Raw genomic sequence first — 22,658 nt, 5'->3', positions numbered from 1 at the left:
GTTCATCAACTTCTGTTCTCGTTAATTCATTGTCTCAATATTGTTGATTCTCTAGCAAATACATAAAGAAGTTTTCAAATAAATCGTTTAAGTATTTTGATAAAGATGTAAATAAGTTTTAATATTATTTTATTCAAATTACAGGATAAATCCGAATTTGTTTGTGTTCATCATCTTCTGTTCTCGTTAATTCATTGTCTCAATATTATTGATTCTGTAGCAAAAACATAAAGAAGTTTTAAAACAAATCGTTTAAGTATTTTGATAAAGATGCAAATAGGTTTTAATATTATTTTATTCAAATTACAGGATAATTCCAAAATGACCTTTCTTCCATTTAACCTATTGATTTAATTAACATTAACCGAGCGTTGCTGTAACCTCTAGTACCAGAATTTTCGAGTCGTCTATTTGCATTATTATTAATATTATTCTCGTCGGAAAATTTATTAACTATTTGTTTTGAACGTGGAGGTCGAAAGGTCACACTTTCATAAACTAACACATTAGATATGTAAGTAATGCTCTTTTCCAGTTTCATTCAAATACAATTTAATGTACTTATCAGATTATAGCACACTAAATCATGAAGATAAACAGCGATGATTATTTCCAATTTTAATTGTAGGCTTTAATCAGATTGTAGAATGAAATATTTTGTCGTTAATAATATGTGTGCTGAAGTTCCAATTAAAGTTTAAATTAAGTTTTGCAGATTAAATAAATCGCGTTTATTATATAAATACGTTTTGATTAGCGTCAGATTATCTTCGTTGTTCTTTTGTGAAGGTCAATGGAGGAAATTATCGATGTTAACTGAATGCACCAATTGAATTAGTATTTCAGATGTTAATTACCAGACGAGTGCGTTCTTGTCGAGACTTCACCACAACTCTACCTGCCCTCATGTTTTTTTTTGTTGTTGTTCTCTTTTGGTCTGAGGATACTCCATCTTCCACTTACCTGTTCTACCTGTTCCATTTCGAAAATTTTCGATCAAAGTGTATCCTTTTTTTCAGTACTTGTGGCATCGTAAATATCATTTTTGTTTTGATTAGAAAAGACTTGGTCTTTTTGCGCGCATCATTCATATGCAGGATGTTTACAATTTATATATATGTGACACGGTTCCACAAGTCGTCTCTGTCCTTGATTCGATGACGGAAGGTTGGAAAAGAAGAGGCAACCGAAGAAACTCTTGTTAAATATTAGCAATTTGCGAGAGAGATAGAGAAGGAGAGAGGCCGTTTATTTTAATAACGGTCGCAGCATCCATCCATCAATCGAAGCCACTTCACCCATGATGGAGACCAGATTAATGATGGCAAATAAAGCCATTTTTTCACCCACATTCGTCTACTCCTCATCTCTGCAATTACGCTGATCAGATTTTATAGGTCAAACTATTCTTTTCCTTTGTCATCAATTTGATCTGTCCAATCATTACGATAAAACTGAATTGATTCTATATTCAATATAAAATTGGATGTGGTAACTACTGTAATTTCCATTTTAGGAAGGTTTTCGAGAATTTCGTCCTCTTCGACTTTCCTGGAAGACGTTAAAACGCTTTTTACGTTCGCGTCCAAGAGACAACGTCAAAAGTTATTCCCCTTTCTGAATATTACTTTTTAAAGAGCTTGGCATACCTTTGAATCAATGTTTATTTCATTTCCTGTAATTCCTATTAAAATACACTTTGAACACAAATTTAACTAAATTTTTCTTAATTTCTGTAAATAATTCAATTAGTTTATATTAGTATAAATTATACAACTTATTTATAATTAAAAAAACAAAAATCATTCACAAACAATAAAGATTCATGACTTACTAATGGTTATTTCATTTTTGTAATCGATGATCATTTAAGAATTAAACAATTTTAACAAAGAAATGAATGATTTATTTAAATAAAAAATAGTTTCTCTTTTATTTAAATTTGTTAATGACGTGAAAATGTTCATCAGAAACAAACAATTAAGATTCATGACTTACTAATGGTTATTTTCTTTTTTGTAATCGATCAGTGAAGAATTAAACAATTTTAACAAAGAAATTTAAGAATTATTTAAAATAAAAATTAGTTTCTCTTTTATTTAAATTTGTTAATGACGTGGAAAATGTTCTCTTCAGAAACCGATCGACTTTTTTTTTTTTTAATATTATTACTTTTGCTTAAGCAATTGAGGTTAAACCGCGAATTTGTTTTCTCTTCGGATTTTAACTCTCTATTTTTGACTGTTAATGGACAAACAAATGATTCATTGCGTAATGATTTTTATATATATATATATTTCGAAATATGAACAATTCGCTGAAATTAAATTAAGAATTTCTTTTATAAATCATGTAACGATTTTTTTAAATTAACGAAAGTTGTAAATTGTTTTATTTCCATTTTGATAAAATGAGAAATTGTTGTTTGATTATGAACTAAATGAAATTTCGATGTTATAATTGAGATGGAAAGATTCAAAGGAAATATTTGAGGAGTCTAGTATGCAAACATGGCACGTAGTTGCTAGAAAATCTGTTGTTTGCTGATTTTTCTAGTGTTTCGTGGATTAAAAGCAAATACTCAAGAGCGCCGCCCTTCTTATCTTCCGCAAGATTTAAGTTATCTGCGCCCGTTGCGCAGTCTGTTCCCTCTGCGCACTCATTTTTCCTGCCCTACCACCAGAATTACTGGTTATCTTTCCCGAAGGTAAAACCGAACCCAACGCAAGGTACAACCTTCTTCTCGTTTTTTTTTTTTGTATTTATATTTTGGTATACCGAGTCAGTTGTTCTCTGTACCGGGTGGCTACACGGTCGGATTCCCTCCTCTTTCGGCTCTCGTTCCGTCTCTGAATAGGAGACTGTTTTGTTCTGCATGGTCTATGGTTTCGAGGATTCTTTCGGGTTTTCTGCCATGTGCAAGGATGGATTTGAGGAAGGACCCGTGCTGTGCGTACCGTTTATATTATTCGTTGCTTTGCGAAGATCGTTTGATTCTCTTGTTGTTGTTTTATTGTTTCTTGTTTTTTTCAACAGTCTTGTTTTATTTGTTTGCAGCCTCAGCGAATGCTACTTCGCTGGAAAGGGCACGGCGTTGGTGCTGCCGGCGACATCCGAGGCCCAGAAATCCAGCAGACGGAGCGGAGCCGGTTCGAATATCCAGAAGCATCTGCAGTCCATGTTTTACCTCCTGAGGCAGGAAGAGACGTTGAAAATGGTGAGTGATTTATACTAGAAGCCTCCCCTTCGGTAGGCTTAAGAGACCCTGATCCCTTTATCGCGAAAATGTTTCACAAGGGCTTCGAAAACCCTCCACATCCACAGCAAATTTATTCAGAATAATGCACATTTGAAACCCCCCTCATAATAGCATAATAACCATTTTAAGGATTATGACCTGAACTTTGCGAGAAGAATAGAAAATTGCGTTCGTTTTCTCCAAGAACTGAGTTATGCATTCTGCAATTATAAATACACTCTCGAAAGATGCAAAAGAAAAACACAACAACAAGAATGAGAATTATATGATATGCCTGTATCTATATGAGAGTGGCAATCATTTGCCATTTACGTTTGTAATTAAGACGCGCGCTTTATTCTTCTTGGTCTTGTTCTTCCTCGGCCTTAATTTGTTTTGACTTGCGAGAAAGCGGCGTGGAGCACCGGTCTTCATCATTATCTATCACGGCATTATTTTTTTCTTTTGTTATTTCAAGGTTTTCCGCTAATTTATGGATGCGCCAGGATCGTAAATAAACGCAATTTCGGTTTCATCTTCTCTTTTTTTTTTTTTCAATTACAACATCATCGCGTATGCCTTTAAATGTCATTAATTCACCTCAATTACCTCACCTCGAATTTTTACCAATTTTTGATTTCTCAATGCTTGTGTAATCTCATTGTATTTGTATTGGGAATTTATTAAATATAGAAAATGATTTTGTGCAAGATGAGCTTTTTTCCAGGATGTTCTCAAGTGGGTCAAGATTGTGGTGTTTCTGTATCATCATGCTCTAGCTAAATATAGCAGTTTTTTTTCTGCATACTAAAACGTAAATATTATCGTGCCCCAGAGGGCTTCCATGTTGACGTTATTGGATGTTTTTACATGTATATATTTTGTTTTCGGTGGCAGGTCGTGCTAGGCATTTCGATTTCCGTCTTCCACGTCTCGACATTCCGCAGACGTCGTTGCGTAATAACTGCTTCCGGCGCTTCGCTTTTGGTTTATCGCTATTGTTTTATTATTTTTGACATTTATTTTCGTATTCAAATCCAAGTTCAATATCATAGGAAAAAACATTCAAAATTTATACAACTATGTGAGTGAGTTATGTTCGTTGTTTTTGGAGGCTGAAAATCTCGTGTAAACTTCAAATTAGTTTTTTTTAATGTAGTTGTTGCTGCAATCGAGTTTTGTTAATTGAAAAAACGTGTTCTGGGACAGCATCACAATTTCTAATTAATGTAATGAATTGTGAGTCCATAAAAGTTCACAAGAAAATACTTTGGAAACTTGTTTCTCTAAAGATAAATTGAAACTGGAACTTTAAGTTTATTTATTAATGGTTTTGTAAATGTAATCAAACGTTCAGATTGTTTTCAGGATTCGAAGAAACTTATTTGAATTGAGAAGATAACATTTCTGAAAAATGTATTTAAGATATGGCGGCAAACTTTGAGACGTCTTTCGGAATAATTTGGACGTTCTGAGAATGCGAACAATGGCTTAAAACTAATTTGCGTTTTAAATAAATATGGATTTGCGTGAATCGCACACATTGTTTTGAGGTGACTCAAAAGAGTCTGCTGGGTCCTATTGGGAATTTCCCAAATCTCAAATTTTCTTCTTCTCTGACTGATTCATCTTATTATTACCCGCAAAGATTCCTCGACCTCTTGCGAAAATCGCATTCTATTCGCGGCTTTCCTCGTTCCATTATCCCACATTTTCCGAACGATAAGCGTTTCGTCGTCGTCGGCGCGCATCTTATAAATACTCCTCACTCAGACGTTGCGCAACGCTCCAGCTTTTTTCTCTTGTTTGTTGTTTGTTGCTCTCTTCGCGTTGATGAAATTATCCTTTCCTCGATCTTACCACACTTTTCGGGAGAAACTCGCTCGACGCTTTCCACACGCATTATTATTTGTAATTGTTTCATAACTCTACGACCGCAATATTGTTTCTCTTTCGTTGCACCTTGCTCCGTTTTCTGCTGCGTTTATTCTCTCGCCTGAAAGTTCGATAATTGTGTAAACCTGCGAGATTGCTCAACGAGTATTTCTCGTATCATATTTTCTTGCATTTCAATTACGTGTCTCTCCTGCGGTACACCTGTGCATAAATTAACGTCGACCCGAACTTGACATTTCAAAACGAAGAAAGAGAACTGTAGCAGAGAGAAATATAATAAAGAAGTGCGAAGAAAAGAACGATCGAATGAAATAATAAACAGCAAGAAGTTTTCCGAGCGCGTTTGTAACTTTCTATAATGGAAATAAAACGCGCGAGGCGATTTGTCCCTATTTGCTCACCAGAATAGACAAGTTTTTATTTTTGTCAAGACCTCTCTCTGAATTCAGTATTTATTTTGAACTTTCATCCCTTTCAAATCAAATTAGAAATTATTTATACAATGAGGAAGAGATTCATTCTTTAGTTATGATAGTTAATTTCGTAATTAATTAACCTCATCATCGTTGTTAATTAAAATCTCCATACATAAATTTCAAGAAACAATTACGTGAGATTAATTTACTATAAATATTAATTTATTACGTAATTTAAGAATGTAATTTCAATTTCTACAATTGTTAAAACTGTATATTTACAAACTGCAAAAAGCCTTGGATTCAATACATTCGGTAATGTTCCGTTAATATAACTATTAGGAGTTGCATTTAATTTCCATGACATTAGCCATGACTTGTTTTCTGTTTCGCTCATCAATTTTTGCCCAAATTTTGTTTGTTGATGTTTTGCATCACATATGAATCTGCTTGCATACGTTGATCATATTTCAATCAGCATAGTTTTGAGCATAGAAGGAAATGGGCTCGGTTCTCTGATTCAGGTCATCTCTCGAGGTACTCGTCACAAGAAGGTGTGTTGCAGTTTTTTTTCTGTTTGTTGTTGTTGCTGCTGCTATTGCTATTATTTATGTCTTTCCAGGCAGGAAATCAAGATTTCTAACAACCTTTTTTTTTTATTCGTATTATTGTGGATGCATGCATCGTGTGTTTGTTACTATGATCCAATATCAAGTTCAACTCGAATGTTGTACCCTTCATTGATTTGTAGATATCGTCTGACCCATTTGGAGTTCATTGTGTTTTCGTCGAGTTTATACAACCAAAAAGTTTGTGTGTATGTGTGTGTATGGTTAAAGAGGCGATATGCAAATCTGCACGAGGCGATGTATGCAAATTTTATTAATATTGGTATCTACTTTGTAGGTGCGCGTTTTTCTTTGCGATTAAGTATATATAAAACTTGATTATCGCAATTAGTTTAAACCGGGTTATCTTATATAAATATATTAAGCCGCGTTTATTTTAATTGTGACTTTTATTTTATTTTTAAATCTGCTCACAAACAATGCTCGACGATTGACGTACGTTTGTTTTCGTTTGAATTTGGAATGATGGGAAAAAGTGATCTATGAATAGACTTTGGGGGCTGCGTTTCTTGAACTCTCCGCTTCGCCAAAACTCCCTCCCGTTTGTTTATTACGTATCAATCCGCCTCGGACACTTATCGTCTATTACTTAATAGATAATTTATGGCTGAATGCGGCGGCGAACGCCTCTCACGACGGCCGTCGAAATAAATTTCCTCTCTTGAATTTATCGTATTCGCACTTTATAGCATCCGGGAATAAACACCTTCTTAAACTGCATTTTATTCTTTGTTTGACCGCTCGCATCATATTAAAAAAAAAATGATGAATTACGCGCGTAACCCAAATGACGTCTCCACTTGTGCTCGGTCACCCACTTATAAAACATGATTAACTGTAGCTCAAGCAACTACCACGACTCTTAATCTGTATGCTGGAATAGTAGAGAAATCCATGGAAAATTAACTACAAATAGTTATTAACCCTTTCCAGCCCAGTGATTCCAAATGGAATCATCAATTTTTAAATTCAATTTTGTCTTTCGACGATTAAAACTGTTGGAAGTAATTAATGAAAATTGAAGCTAAATGTTTTCTTAATAGTAGGTAATGTTGAATAATGAAAAAAAAATAAGTAAGATGTTTTTTTTATGATTAAAGAAGTACTTTTATAAGGATTTGAATAATACAGAACAAAAATTTGGAAAAATAAAATTGTGTAAAAAGGAGGAAAGGTTTCTCATGTTTCTCTATATTATTTATAGCTAAATTATGCTTTAAATATGATCTTTGATTTTCACAATTTATCCAAATGATGAATGCACACGTGCATGATTAAAAAAGTGCTTTTATAAGCATTTGAATAATACAGAACAAAAATTTGGAAAAATGAAATTGTGTAAAAAGGAGGAAAGGTTTCTCATGTTTCTCTATATTATTTATAGCTAAATTGTGCTTTAAATATGATCTTTGATTTTCACAATTTATCCAAATGATGAATGCACACGTGCATGATTAAAGAAGTACTTTTATAAGGATTTGAATAATACAGAACAAAAATTTGGAAAAATAAAATTGTGTAAAAAGGAGGAAAGTTTTCTCATGTTTCTCTACATTTTTTATAGCTAAATTTTGATTTAAATATGATCTTTGATTTTCACAATTTATCCAAATGATGAATGCACACGTGCAGGAGAAGAGAACATTCTTGGAAGACTGTGCGCTTTAATATCCGAGCAATTAGCGTTTATTTTGTGTTAATGTGCGCTCATTTAGCTCATTAGTCCGTTAACACCAAACTAGAAGATGAAGAAACAAAAAAAAAATAAGGAAAAAGGACGTGGCGAATTTCGACATGGATGTGAACAGGATGTCGGTTCACCTTCGGGTCTTGAGGTTTTTGGCAAAGTTCTGTAGTTTTTGTTGTTTGAAATTGTATTTTGTATCGCGTGTTTTGTATTCCACGTGTTCGTTTAAGTAGAACAAAAGTATGTACAAGTTGGATGATTTATGTGGACGCTCGATCAATGTGTTAGGAACACAGTGTTGAGTATTATATTTAGAACAAAGTTATACTTTGTGGAAGGAAATTTGTTGAAACTGATCAAAATTGATATTTGTTTAGTTTCTCGATGATTTGGTTAATCAGATGATTGCATAAGAAGGTTCGTAACGCTAATTTGTAGATGGTAAAAGACACGTCTTTGTGCATTGTCTTTTTTTTTTTTTGTTGTTGTTTTCTTATTGCGAAATGGAAATTGTTGTTGAGCGCTACGATTCGTAATACTTATTAGTTCTGCACGATGGATCCATCCGTCTGGTATGTGTGTGTGTGATTTTAGAAAATTTGAATTGCGAACCTGCTGACAAACGAAAGCGAAGCTTTTCCATGCTCAGTTAAGGTCAATCATAAAAGTCATGACTGAAATCGAAAGTATTGTATTTCGAAGCCTTTTGTTCGGAGTAAGTTCATCAAGTTCAGGTGGAAGTGGGTACAAACGTACGAGATGCACGATCTACTTACACCAAATTAAGATGAATACTATTTCGAGTCGTAAAGAGAAGATTTCCAATTGGAAAACACGACGTGGATTGCCACTTTTATCATGCGAGCAAATACGTATGTAGGATTAAGGGACATCATTCGCAGAAGACGAGACTCGGTGTCTCCATCATAAAATCCTTCCTCGTTCGTGCTCTGGGTTCTGATGAGATTGCAACAGAGCGGATTGTTTCGCGTTTGCTCGCGTTTCGTCAATCAAATGCAAATGGTAGATGAAGAACGGAGTGGTGAGACCTAGTTTGCATTAAAATTAAACGTGATTGTGTTGCGTATTGTTTTGTTTGCGTCGTTCGAAATATCAAGGATGCTCCGATCCTAAATGAAGATGAAACGCGGAACGGAAAGCGAGCAGCATTATATAATGGGACGCCTCTATCAATAGACCAAGACTTATATACTTTGGTCGTTCCGGTTTTACCTCTGTTTCTGACACCTGCTTCATTTAGTATTCGTATTGTAGTATATGGGAAACCCTAGGAAAAAGCATTAAAAATCTGGTTTTGAGAAGAACATAGTAAAAATTATTATATCCTTCTCTACATTCCAATACAATAAATACTATTAACCTTTCGCGTTATCCTTGAATCTTTATATAAAAATGAATAAAAATGAAAGCAATTTAAAAACCCAATGAATTATTATAGATAAATTGATTATTTTATTTGAGGGTTGAATTTAATTTAAGGATTCGATTGTATAGAGTGTTTTTTTTTCTTTTCCTAGGTAGTAAAAATAATAATGATCGGATGACCTTTTCGGGTCTTCGAAATGCCAGACGGTGAAGGGAAAAGAATCGATGTTATTTGTGAATCCTTCTCCTACACGCTTTTCTTGTTCGCCTCCTCGTGCCGGGAGAGTTAACAATTCTAGATGGAATCCAATTGAATTTAGATAATACAAAATATGAGTTAAAACTATCATAAAATAATGATGGAATTGTAGTGTGTTCTTTGTGCGATGATTCCTAAAAGTAATATAAATCGCTGATATTTAAGGAGTAATCTAATAATGATGATGGGTCGTGACCTTTCGTCGTCGAACAAGTATATAGATATAGATCCTTCCAGATAATATGCATGCAGGTATAAATAGAGGTAATCCGTGTCTGTGTTGTTTACTACTATAAAATACCGTTATTGAATAGTCGTTTTTGGATGCATGCATATTTATTAATTTCTTGTTTTTGTCTTCTTTTCAGGCTGTCAAATTGGAGAGCGTTCATCCTGTGCGAACCCGTTACTTGGTGGTCGTGTCCAGGACGGGCGCGAGAGGCGAGGAATCCTGCTTATTAGGCATAGACTGCAACGAGCAGACCACCGTCGGTCTCGTCCTGAAAGTCCTTGCAGACACCTCCATCACTCTGGATGGCGACGGGTGAGTTAAGCAACCTACGTAATGCAATTGCAGAACTAATTTCAACTGCCGAAGATAAACCCAACTACCCTGTGGTAAATGCAGAGAGTGAGTGAGTGAGAGTGAGTGCTTTCCGTTCATTACATCGGGACGGTTTATAATTAGAGATGAATGTAATCAAGAGGATTGCACCTAAGACACACACGTTCAGCAGAAAATCTTGCCTTTGCAAGCACTCTTCAATTAAAACTTCGTGCAAAGCAAAGAAGATGCTCGAGATGCAATTATGAAATGTGCCATTTTCGATTAGCGTCCGAACGAAAAACGTATTTAGTTTAGCCTTATAAACACTGACTTTACACTATTTTCTCCGCGTAGGTTTTATAATTACCATCTTTTAAATACGTCGAGAAGCATCGTTTTGTTTATCCAACACTTTAAGAGTCAGCAATTGCTTCAACATAGTTTACTAAAAAAAAACAACAATTGTACCTTAAAATTCCATGAATCACGCGCATTCTACAACGTTGTTTACAAATTCAACTTCGTTTAATTTGAAAGTAAAATTTTTTTCGTTTATCGGAATTCCCATTACAATGGCAAACTAGTAATTAGCGAAATCGCGCATTGGGTCAATGTCACCTGTAATTCTTATGCAACACTTTTTTTTTTTTCGAATTTACTTCTTCCTGATCGAAGTAAAATTGTTAAGTCTTGTTCGCGCAGAAAATTTGCGCATTTTCTAAATTTGCGTGCACGCGCGCTCCGTTTCAGACGTTTTCAGGAATAAGTGAAATAAAAACAGAGAGAGAGAGCGCTCTCCTCTTCTTTATTTTTTTCCATTTATTTATTTCGGTTTCCCGAAAATACATTTCCTCCACTGTTAGATGCCTCTCCGATGCGGCGTAGTTTGCTGCGTTATTTGTTTTGCGCGTTTCGTTTGGATTTTTCAACTTCTATTTCACTTTATTCCAACCTTGGCTTTAAAATAAAGCTTTGTACTTGGTGGCGGAGTGATTAGAGTTTTCGGTGCATGCGTGCCACGAGCGAGGCGCGAATTCGATGATAAAAGACGCGTTATAAAGTTGCGGCTTTTTAGTGCCGTCCACGGTGTGTGCCAGCAAATATGAAGAGACACGATTTTCTTACCGCTCTGTTCCTCGATGCGCTCTATTACGTCTTCAGTTTGAAGTATCTGAAGAGGCTTCAGATGTTCCTCGAGCAATTGGGGTAAGATTATTGCAGAATACGTATCGAATTCAATTGAGTTTCTTTTTTTTTATAAATAAAGTTAAATGTAAACATTAATCAATTATGAAGGTAATTTAGTTTAGATCACCTTTGAAGATTCAATGTTTTAAGTAAAAATAAGTCAATACATTTTGAACGCCAAAGCTTTAACAAACAACCCAATAACAAAATGTATAAATAGAATTTGAAAAGCGTATTTTTTAATGGAAATTTCTTCAAATCAAACGTAATATTAAGCATATAAGGAAATCTTCAAATCTTTGTATTAAAGCTTAAAGTTATAAATTTAATATTTGCATTAATCATAGTTCAATGAAGATTCCAAATATTTTAATGTACGTAATATAATGTTAAAGTTTTTGAAGTTGATATTTTATGCTTGACCTTCATTACGAATTGGCGTTTCTTCCAATTGTTAACCATATTTGGTATAACTTGAACCACTTCACCAAGTTAGCGAAATTCAACAATAAGTATTAGCATTAGATTTTAAGTTTCCTTTTTCATCAAACAAAGAAGCTTCACTTTGTTTCTAATTACTAATTGAAATTGGAATTAACAATTTAAAGTTTTGGTTTAAAATAAAACTTTAAATGTTAATTAAGATTCGCAAATAGATTCCTTTCTTTCTAAATCTTCACATGTATGTCAATTGGGGTAAGATTATTGCAGAATACGTATCGAATTCAATTGAGTTTATTTTTTTTTATAAATAAAGTTAAACGTAAACAATAATCAATTATGAAGGTAATTTAGTTTAGATCACCTTTGGAGATTCAATGTTTTAAGTAAAAATAAGTCAATAAATTTTGAACGCCAAAGCTTTAACAAACAACCCAATCCAATAACAAAATGTATAAATAGAATTTTAAAAGCGTATTTTTTAATGGAAATTTCTTCCAAATCAAACGTAATACTAAGCATATAAGGAAATCTACAAATCTTTGTAATAAAGCTTAAAGTTATAAATTTAATATTTGCATTAATCATAGTTCAATGAAGATTCCAAATATTTTAATGTACGTAATATAATGTTAAAGTTTTTGAAGTTGATATTTTATGCTTGACCTTCATTACGAATTGGCGTTTCTTTCAATTGTTAACCATATTTGGTATAACTTGAACCACTTCACCAAGTTAGCGAAATTCAACAATAAGTATTAGCATTAGATTTTAAGTTTCCATTGTCATCCGAAGAGTCATTGTCAGCAAACAAAGAAGTTTCAGTTTGTTTCTAATTACTAATTGAAATTGGAATTAATAATTTAAAGTTTTTCATTAAAATAAAACTTTAAATGTTAATTAAGATTCGCAAATAGACTCCTTTCTTTCTAAATCTTCACATGTTGTCCTTCGGGATTTTCAGCTGCGTTCCTCTGGGAGTGTGAAAAAATGTACTTTTTGCTTATCTCTCCAGACTCCTTGACTATCCTCGAAGATTGCTGCGACCGACGTCGTCGTCCTTTCAATGAGCTTGAATCTCGGCCCTCTCCACGTTTTACATATCCTTCTATTTTATTTTTTATTTATTTTTTTCGCCTGCCGTTTTGTATCCTGCAGACGGCAATTACCGCCTCCGTGTGCTCGGAAAAAGGAGGTTGCGAAGACGAAGGAGACGAAGTCTGTCTTTCTCTCCGTCTTCAACGAGAAGAAGGAGACTGAGGACGAATGAAATATCCGCGCTCGTGTCGCGTCACGCTGTCTGAGGCCGTATTATGAATATATATATATACAGTATATACAGAAACTAAAAACAAACACATACACACAACATGCAGTTAACTCTTTCGTTTCTGTTTGGTTTATAAATAAATTTTCGGAAAGGTTTGTTTCGTCGATTTTCGTCGAAAATCGCTAACAACATCATCGCACGGTTTGCGCGTTCGTGCCAAGCGCGAGAACGATTTGTGTCTCTTCTTTTTTTCCAGAAACTATTGATCTTAGGAGCGAGCACCAACAACGAGAAAGACCAATCAAAGGATCGTTATTAGAGGTGTCGGGAGGTTACCACGACTTTGCACGATCCGCACCGTTAAACTATGGTTGCGTAAGCTCGACTTATTCTTGGAGCCGGGCATTATATAATTTCCGTATCGCAATTTCGATTTATTCTTTTCTTAAATAGAAAATTTTATTTTTAACTAACAGCCAACTTTGCAATCCTATATTTAGGTTTGAACGCAACTTTTGTCTAAAGTAGATTTTACAATAATGAATGAAGAAAATCACAGTTGAAATTAGCTTCAGCAATTAATTACTTGCATTAATTATATGTGTGTAACATTGTTAATTATTTTTTAATTTAATTATCTTGTTTTTTTCTTTTTCTGAATTTCAGTGGTTTCGGCGTGAGCGTGTGTGGGCGTCATCACATATTCAAGCCAGTTTCTGTTCAGGCCATGTGGTAAGTGCATTTGGGGAAAAAACCCATTACATACTTTAATTTTTCTTAATGAGATCTGTTTGCTGTCGCACTCGTACACTAATATGCGAGAATCAGATATTCCTGCGAAGTGACGGGAATACAGTTTTCGAGCTTCCCGCATCCCGGGATGATTGCATGAAATTCAATTTCGGTGAGCGCGATTCGAATTCCGCGAATTACGTTTGCGATTGCTCACTAATGGCATAGTTTTGGTCCATAGACTATTCCCAGCTTGGGAATTAGATTAAGACATTCATTTATCAGTGGTGTTTGCATCAAAAACGTTATATAATCATTTAATTTAACTTTTAAGATGTTATTAAAGATTGATATGGGTTCTGAAAGTTTTTAGATGGATTGCTGTGTAAATAGTTGTTTATGGATGCGTGTTTATGTTATGAAGTACTTAATACCACCGGATCAAGAAACTTTGCGAACTTTCCTGCCTTTGATGTTAAGTTCGCAACTTTTGATGTTCTCAATACAAATGCGAGGTCTAGCATATTTGCGATATGTAATCTAGTCTACTCGCATTCGGAACAAACGGCTTTTCCGTCTGGCGCAGACCGGGTTCGTTCGCATTGTTGGATTGTCGCGAAGTTTGAAACAACATTGCAATCTGTTCGATATAAACAATACAGTAACTTGGTAAATGAGATAAATTCTGGAACTGCTGGTTTTCATATAAAATATTAATTACGTAACTTATTTGAGATATAGATTTTCTTTGCGCTGAAGAAGTAAAAAATGATTGATTTCTAGCAAATTGTTGTTACGTCTGGGTCGTGGTAAATATTTGAATCGTAAACTGCGTGCGCGTGTATTTTTTTTTCTTTATTGCCTCGTAAATTTCGTCTTCTAATTGAACGCTGTTTAGTCCACACTTGACCCATTTCGATTGTGCGTTCTTGGGACGAACAAATTACGCATATAATCGTAAAACTATTCTCGGTCTACTCGAAGGAAGGAAGATATGATGTTGAAGCAGTTGCATATAGAATTTAAGTTCGATTCGCGGTTCGCTCCAAATTGCGCCTCCTCCGACGTTTCCAACGAATTCTGCAATTTTACCTTGACTCGAAAATGCGAAAGGTAAGAATAGAATCGGTTGATCGTGAATACGGGGGAATATTCGACGTGCCACCATTTATAGCATATAGTCGTAGTGCGTGTGTGTGTATTGGTCAAAATAGAAAGTGCGATTTTAGGATTTTGCGCGAAAAATCAAGAAGGTTTTGTCGCGTTTTCCAAAAATCCTCCCATTCAGGTCCTTAAATGGAGACGCCGACAGCTCTCTCGTCTCTTCTCTCTCGCTCACTCAATCTATCTTCTTCTAGCACATGCACAAACGTACACACATGTGCGTGTGTGTATATATACGTACATACATATACACACGCAGTGCGAATGGGGGGCGTCGCGACGCCTTTTCTTATTATAGACATTGCGCGTCCGGGCCCTGGGACGGTAGCGCACGATGCGCCGCGTTTCCTCTTTGCCCATATTGTTATTATTATTATTGATGCCATTACAGATGATGCTTCCGTTAACGGCGTCATCATCGTCGTCTTTGGATTTGCGGATTCGCCTTTGTCGTATTTCCATCGTCCTCGTCGGTGTCCCGCGAAGGAAAGACTGACGTAAAACAGAGTCGACACGGTATCGTACATACACACGCATACCTCTTACTATATTTGGCCATGTTTCGTGCTTTGCCTTCTTTTACAAACGATCGTCGTCAGAAGAGCATTTTTTTCTTTCTTTATTTCATCCAATTTTTATATTACATTGAGTAAATCAGTTCGCAATTAAGAATGTTATTAATCAGAGACTTTGATTTTCCATTCATATTCTCAGTAATTATAGATTGGGAACGAATACTAGATTCACGTAATGAGAAAAAATAAATAAAACTGTAACTCATTTATAATGCGAATAAATTTGTGCGCTATGAAAACAGGAGGATTTCGGTGGTTTGGGATCCTTTCAAAATGGAAATTGCTCTGAAACTGAAAGATTCAGATCTATTATTTATGGTTCACGCCACAATTCCCTCTCCCAATTCATCTTGCTCTGCTGAGAATGGTTTTTGGGGGTGGTATCTTTTCTTTTCTTAAGAGGGTTGAATATCGTCTATCGTCTTCATTACCATTTTTTTTTTCTTGTTCATTGCTTGTCTTTCCTTGCCACAGCCTCGACCGGTAAATGTCCGAATATGGAAGCCGTTCTCCGAAGGCAGGACACTGTTGTTTTCGTTACCCACTCCTTCATCTACTCTATTACATACCATTTGATATTTTTCTGTTCTCCTCTTTTCTTCCTTCTCATTAAAATTTGCACAATCGTTTGGATTGTTCAGTATTGCGAGTGACGGTGTCCGGTGCGGATTAAAATCCGAACTGCATCAAAGATAATCGTTTCATTCCTCAGCTTGTTATGCGCGCAACAAGTTCATAACAGTTTTCGATGGAAGAAGTGTTTATTAATGTTTCGGGCATTGTCAGAAAATTTTTCGATTCTTTTGCGCGTTCGAGAGAGTTTTTCTATTTTCGTCGGTGCTCTTACGCTCGCTCCATACCTAATTAAGAGCCGCCGTTCGTTTTCTGTATATGTGTTTGTGTGTGTATGTATGGAGGTCTCTGGGTGTTGGTGTATTTGAGGAGGCCGATAAGATGGTCAGGTCTGTGTCTCTCTTTCGTTTTGATTGAGACCAGTCGGGAAAAGTTGCTCTCCCATGCATGATGCATATGCATCACATGACAAAACAACGTGTATTAACATATTGTGAAACGCACGAAACACTCTTTGTCCGTTCAGGAGGATCGAACCGATCGGGATTTAAGTGTGTGTTTGAGAACTCGATTTCCGTAATTCGCTCAACTTTTCGGTTCTTCGTGTAAAGCGAACGACCTGCAATGGTTGTGAATAGGAGATGCTCTTTACGAAAGTGGGACTCTGATAGGTAATTCATATATACGTATTAGTTAATTTACTTTTTTTTAACATCAACTATTATATTTTTACTTCAACTACTTATTTTTATTTAAGTAAAATAATTATTCGTAACTATTGTAAAGAGATATTGGTCATACATTGAAAATCATAGTACTAAGAAACTGACTATGGAAGAATAAATGCGGATGCGAAATGTGGACCTCCTCCTCTGATTGTTCAAACAATTGAGACATTGCAAAATCGCGTCGAACCTTGAATGATGTAGTTGTTGTTGTTTTTTTACGTGCATTTTATTGTCGATTGCTTTCTCTCTGCTCCTGTTTTGATCGTACCACGGTGTCTTTGTTTTTTGCTTTAGGTCAGCTCTGCAGACTTTGCATAAAGTGAGTTCCAAGGCGCGCGAACAGAACTACTTCCAAGGCGGCCTGACCCATTCGTGGGTGGGCTACTATGAGGATCGGATCAAATCCGAAAGATCCTGCCTCAACGAATGGAACGCGATGGATAATCTGGAGTCGCGACGGCCTCCGTCGCCGGATTCGGTGCGAACGAAGCCGACAGAACGCGAGGATACGAAGAGGGTGATCAGATCGACTCTGAAGGAGATCATGATGAGCGTGGACCTGGACGAGGTCACCAGCAAACACATCAGAAGCAGGCTAGAGGAGGACTTGAACATGGACCTCGGGGAGTTCAAGAGTTTCATCGATCAGGAGATGCTGACCATCTTAGGACAGATGGACGCGCCCACTGAAATTTTCGATCACGTCTATCTGGGCTCCGAATGGAACGCCTCTAATTACGAGGAGCTGCAGCGCAATGGGTGAGTATTGAAGACATCTTCTGAAAGGATGTGAAGCTAACGTTTTGTTGTTGTTGTTTTATCTCTGCAGAGTTGGACACATTCTGAACGTGACTCGTGAAATTGACAATTTCTTCCCCGGCACCTTCGACTACCTGAACATTCGCGTTTACGATGACGAGAAGACGGACTTGCTTAAATACTGGGACGACACCTTCAAATATATATCAAAGGCCAGGAAGAAGGGATCCAAGGTGTTGGTGCACTGCAAGATGGGTGTTAGCAGGTCTGCTTCGGTGGTGATAGCGTACGCGATGAAGGCCTACAATTTGAAATTTGACAAGGCCATGGAGTACGTGAAGGACAAGAGGAGCTGCATCAAGCCGAACACCAACTTCCTGTCTCAACTGGAAACGTACCAGGGTATCCTGGATGCCATGAAGAACAAAGAGAAGCTGCAGAGGTCAAAGTCGGAGACGAATCTGAAGTCGCCCGGTTTGGTGGCGAAGAACAATCGCATCTTGGCTGGAAGCGAGCCGACGCCGATTGTGCAGGCGAACGAGAACGGTTCGAGGATGGCAATGTCCGGTCAGGATCTGTGCAGACTGGGGGCACGACCGAAGTCTTGGTCACCGGATAACGCCGATACTAATGCCATAGTGAACGAGATTAAAACGAGTCCGTTCCGCTCTATGGAGAACCTCAACCAGAACTCTTCGTCCTCTCGCGAATCCTTGAGATCGACTCCGAAGAAAGCGGTGCTGCTGAAGGACCTAGCAAGGAACGTTCTCCTGCCATGTGATAACGGCGAGTCTTACAGTGTATCTCCGAACCAGATCATGCACATCGAGAACGAGAGCAGCCTGGCATCGGTGAAGGATCGAGTGACCGAGTTGGAGGCGAGAAAGAGGGACAAGAAGAAGCTGGTGTTGAATCTTCTGCCGCAGTTCGAATGCAGCAAAGCGGACGCAGGCAGAAAACTGGAACCGTGGGACCCGGGGGAGAGCAAAGTCTCCGGCAAGGACGATGATGGCGATAATGGTACAATTATTAATAACTGTGATTTAAAAACTAGTGCTAGTGATGAAGAAACTATACAGACAGTGGTAGTGGGTAGTACAGTTCCTGAAGTGCGGCTGCGAGGAAGGAGGTCGGGCAAGGACGGCGATCCGTTCTCGAACCAGGTGGATCGTGTCTTCGACAGAGAGGAAAGAAGGCAGCAGCGAGTTACCATAATTCCTGTGAGCGAAACGTCGGAGGATCAACGCGAGTGTCCTTCGCGTCAGAGCTCTTGGAGCTCCGTGGACAGTGCCGTCGTCCTGGGGTTTCAAGGGGAAACACGTGAGGCTCCCTCCAGGCACAGCAGCTGGGGCTCAGGGGACACCCGGATGTCTCGGAACAGTTCGTGGAGTTCGTACGATATGCGCGCAGTGAAAAATGATCTCAGCAATGATGGCAGAATGTTCGGCTTCGACAAGGAGATGCCCCTGTATCCGGGGACGGTGAGACGGACGAAGCAGAAGCTCGAGGAGAGCAGCGATGCGGCTGGTAAACTGAAGACCTCCAACGAGACGCTGCAGGAGTTCCCCGTAGAAGCCCTCAACACCGTTCTCATCGAGGGATCCTCCGTCGGTGTGAACATCGTAACAAGTGCCATAGCTAGGAAAGAAGACCCGGAGGCGCGGCTCTCCATGAGCGCTCCGGAGAGGTCCTCCTCGATGGATCTGCTGGCCAAGGACGACTCGGCCATCTCGCGGTCCGTCTCCGACATCAGTCCTAAAATCATATGCACAGCTCAGTGTTCATCGGTTAAACAGCACAAGACTTACTTAGAGAACATGCATAGAGACATGAACAAAAGGGACGACCCACTGGACCTGGAACCCAAGACGGGAATAGTGAAAAACCGCAAACTGGAGTTCGAGCGCGTGAACCAGATGAACAGGAACAACGCCGAAGAGGAGAGGAAGAACAAAATGAACAGTCTACCTTCATCACCTAGCGCCGGTCTGACGAACAGCAGCGACAAGGCGATATCTTCGTCCGATCTGAGAGAGGAGAAGAACTTTCAGGAGTTGCTCGGCAAGTTCCAGAATCATCCGGACAACCAGATCAATGTGAAGACGTACAAGACCACGAAATATACGACGCCTCTAATCTCGACGTTCGACAAGAGCATAGACGGCGCCGTGAAGAGACCGCCGATGGCTCCGGTCGTCAAATCACCGTCTCCGAACGTCGTCGCTTTCGCCAAGGCGGTCACCAAGAAGCAGCAGCAGTACGGCAAAACTCACCCATTGGCGATGATAAACATCAACGCAAAGAACAACCCTGTCTACAATACCATGTAGTGCTCAAATTCTTCAAAAAGGCTGTGACTAAATTTTTATTTTCAACAAAATGAAACAAACAACACGCAGGGCCACAAAAATTTAAATGCAAATCGTGAAAGTATTAAAAAAAGCAAAAACAAACAGAATGTGTCTTTCTCTCTCGCATATTACGCATATAATTTGTTTGCGCCTTCAGATACTTTTTCAATTAATTTCCCTTCTCTCTCTCTTTTTTTTATTATTATTATTTTCTCTTTAGTAATAACATATCGAAATTAATTGAATAAAAAACATATGCATCATCACCTACACCCCCTTAAATGTATTGTTCTTATTTTTTTTTCTCGTGTATTATTATAATTATTATGTTTTTTTTTTGTATGTAATTTATAATTTCGTTTCTATAATGTGTACAAGAAGAAAGAGAAAACAAACTAAGCAACAACAAACAAACAAAAGAAGTAAAAATCTAGTCGATCGTGAGGGTACGCTCATGAAAATTTAACGAAGAACGTGAAATCACTTTCCTTTTTACATGTAAATACAAATTTCGATTATCTCTATATTATGATTGGTGTTTTTTTCAAGGAACAAACAATTAATGAACAAACAAAAAAAAAGTAATAATAAATGAGACAACAACCTATATAATGAGAATGATTTTTGTTCGGCTTCGATGTTTAATGTACAAAACAAACAGAATTTAAGTAATTAAAATAAGGAAATCTTATCCGCTGAGAACTTCTCTTCTCTTCCTTCGCAAAAAAGAAAACGAAGATCTGGAGGGCCGAGAGACTGCAATGAAAATCTCGGACGACAGCAGAAACCGACAGATCTTGGCTGTTTCATTTAATTATTTTTTTTAACAATCCTTAAGGGATGTTGACACGATTTTTCTCTCCATTATTATTTTTTTTTTCTATCTTACCCACTATCTCTTGTACATTTTTGTTTCTCTCTCTTTCTCTACTCTCTCTACTTCAACTAAAGATGCTATCTTCTTGCTTACGTGTGATAGATAATAAGAATTTTTGTACTATAGTGTATAAAACAAAGTAATTAAAAAGAAAAATAAGCAGAAAAGGAATAAACAAGAGCTGTATTAATGGAGCAAAAATTAAAATTAAAATACTTTTTTTCTTTTCTTTTCGATTGTATAAAAAAAAGTAAAGATAAATAAAGAATATGATGCAAACACAAGCACACACTCCAGACACACGAATTTGATGTGTACGTACTGAAGAGTACATTCTTTCTCGTCCCTTTCATCCTCCTCGAAACTCATCATTTCGGTTTCATCTCGTATATTCTCCTTCCGGCGGCGAACACGTATTTCGGAATGTTCGTTCCATCCAAAGGTCCTAAGGTGATGTTCGTCGGTGCTTTGAACATTCCTGCGGTGAGCGCAACATTCTGAAACAATCTTAACAATTAAAGACGTTTTCCTTAAACACGAGGTAAGTGAAATTGAGTGTAATTAAGATGCGCACCTCGTACTTGGTCATGTCGACAATCCTAATGAAATTGGGCTCTCCGCCACCGCAAATCACGTGTGTTTTTGTAATATACTTGCCGCACGTAAGCTGCGAAGTAAAAGAGTGTTATCGTCGAAGTATTAGGTTGAATAACTAACCGGAATATTCTTGTATTTGTCCGTCTCGATGATTTTAATTTCCTTCCCGTTCCGATAATCCCACAGCCTCAATGGTTTGTCCTTCTGATAGCCACATGTTATAAACTAGAATTAATTAATCGTTGTAATCTCGATTTTCGAGTAAAGCAAATTATGGTAGTCTACCTCTGTGGCGTTCGGACTGAAGTATAAACCATCACCGACGATAGTAATACCTTGGATATTCCTGATGGCATGAGGTTGTCTGGTGTCCCAGAACTGGATGGTACCATCCATACCACCTGAGATGATCTCGTTAACTTGTCTTGGATGGAAACAAGCCGTAGTTACGGTGTCTCTGTGACCATCAGTTGCATTCATATCATCGCTGCAATAAATTAATCCTATAAATAAATCAACTTCCGAATGTTTCGATAAAATTTACGAAGCAGATAGAACCCTCTCCTGACGCTTACTATCCTCGTCGTACATGTAAATCTTCTTGTTGTCCCCGACGGTTATGAATTTAGCGAGCTTCGGATGATAGTAAACGCCGCACGTCTTCCTCTGCTCCTGCAGAGTGAAAGCGCACTCTTGAAAGTTATAATTCCAACCCTTGATCAAACCGGATGAATCTGCAATAACCAAAAGCTTTAAATCCAAACACGTTCTCTCATATAGATTTTTATAACATGTCGTGATCATTATATTCGTGATGGGGTAGTTCTTGGAGACGGGACGATGCCGGATGCATGTGACCTTTATTTGATTGTTGATATCCTTATCCTTCAGCTCGATCATGCATTTGTTGTCTTTGAAAGCCCTAACCATGCCGTCGGCGAAGCCGGCCATAAGGTATTCGTGCAGTTCCGTGTAGTGGACGAAGGTGACTTCATCGGGGCATTCGCTGGAATCGAATATTGGTGATGATCAGTTGAAATTGATGTGAATAATATTAGTCTTTACAATATCTTCACTTTCCATGGGCCCTGGACGTTGAGCTGTTCTTGGACGTAGGCCGCTTTGTACCCTGCGGTCGTCGTCATACTGAGAATTTTGAATTTTCCTCAAGAAATACTAAAATTTTGACATTGCTCTGACGGATGCTCACGAAATCATCACGTCTATCATTACGTGACACCTGTACCATTTCAGAATTAAATACAGTGAGCTTTTGTAACAAACAACTAATTTTATAGAATATATAGTAAATGTAACTGTTTAATCGAAAATATCGGTTATTAAT

General features: G+C 37.3%; 2 protein-coding genes across 5 annotated transcripts in view; one reads left to right on the top strand and one right to left on the bottom strand.

Moving 5' to 3' along the window:
* Positions 1–19,858, top strand: part of LOC108566742 (protein phosphatase Slingshot) — a 20,735-nt gene extending 877 nt beyond the window's left edge. Inside the window, exons 2-6 of one of the 3 annotated variants that reach the window (XM_017926769.1) lie at positions 3,058–3,217; positions 9,880–10,055; positions 13,624–13,689; positions 17,024–17,488; positions 17,559–19,858. In XM_017926769.1, the coding sequence (XP_017782258.1) occupies positions 3,179–3,217; positions 9,880–10,055; positions 13,624–13,689; positions 17,024–17,488; positions 17,559–19,818 (3,006 nt within the window). In that variant the 5' untranslated portion in view covers positions 3,058–3,178 and the 3' untranslated portion in view covers positions 19,819–19,858. Of the gene's footprint in view, positions 1–3,057; positions 3,218–9,879; positions 10,056–10,930; positions 11,265–13,623; positions 13,690–16,416; positions 16,673–17,023; positions 17,489–17,558 lie in introns of those variants that run through there. The other 2 variants (XM_017926767.1, XM_017926768.1) reach the window with 2 other exon arrangements.
* A 689-nt stretch (positions 19,859–20,547) lies between these two features.
* On the bottom strand, positions 20,548–22,638 carry LOC108566744 (WD repeat-containing protein 5-like). Of its 2 annotated transcripts, none has more exons than XM_017926770.1 (7): positions 22,379–22,638; positions 22,105–22,319; positions 21,858–22,047; positions 21,599–21,800; positions 21,434–21,538; positions 21,291–21,383; positions 20,548–21,213 (listed from the first exon to the last, which is right to left on the bottom strand). In XM_017926770.1, the coding sequence occupies exons 1-7, from the start codon at positions 22,456–22,458 to the stop codon at positions 21,085–21,087; spliced, it is 1,014 nt and encodes a 337-aa protein (XP_017782259.1). In that variant the 5' UTR covers positions 22,459–22,638; the 3' UTR covers positions 20,548–21,084. The 2 variants fall into 2 exon arrangements, with proteins under 2 accessions (XP_017782259.1, XP_017782260.1); XM_017926771.1 differs by having other exon boundaries at positions 21,434–21,517.
* Between the last annotated feature and the right edge of the window lie 20 nt (positions 22,639–22,658).

This window comes from Nicrophorus vespilloides, unplaced genomic scaffold (genome assembly GCF_001412225.1).
Source record: "Nicrophorus vespilloides isolate i.1.1-1 unplaced genomic scaffold, Nicve_v1.0, whole genome shotgun sequence".
NCBI lineage: Eukaryota > Metazoa > Arthropoda > Insecta > Coleoptera > Silphidae > Nicrophorus > Nicrophorus vespilloides.
Note: the sequence above shows the minus strand (reverse complement) of the source record. Positions and strands in the feature narration are given on the sequence as shown.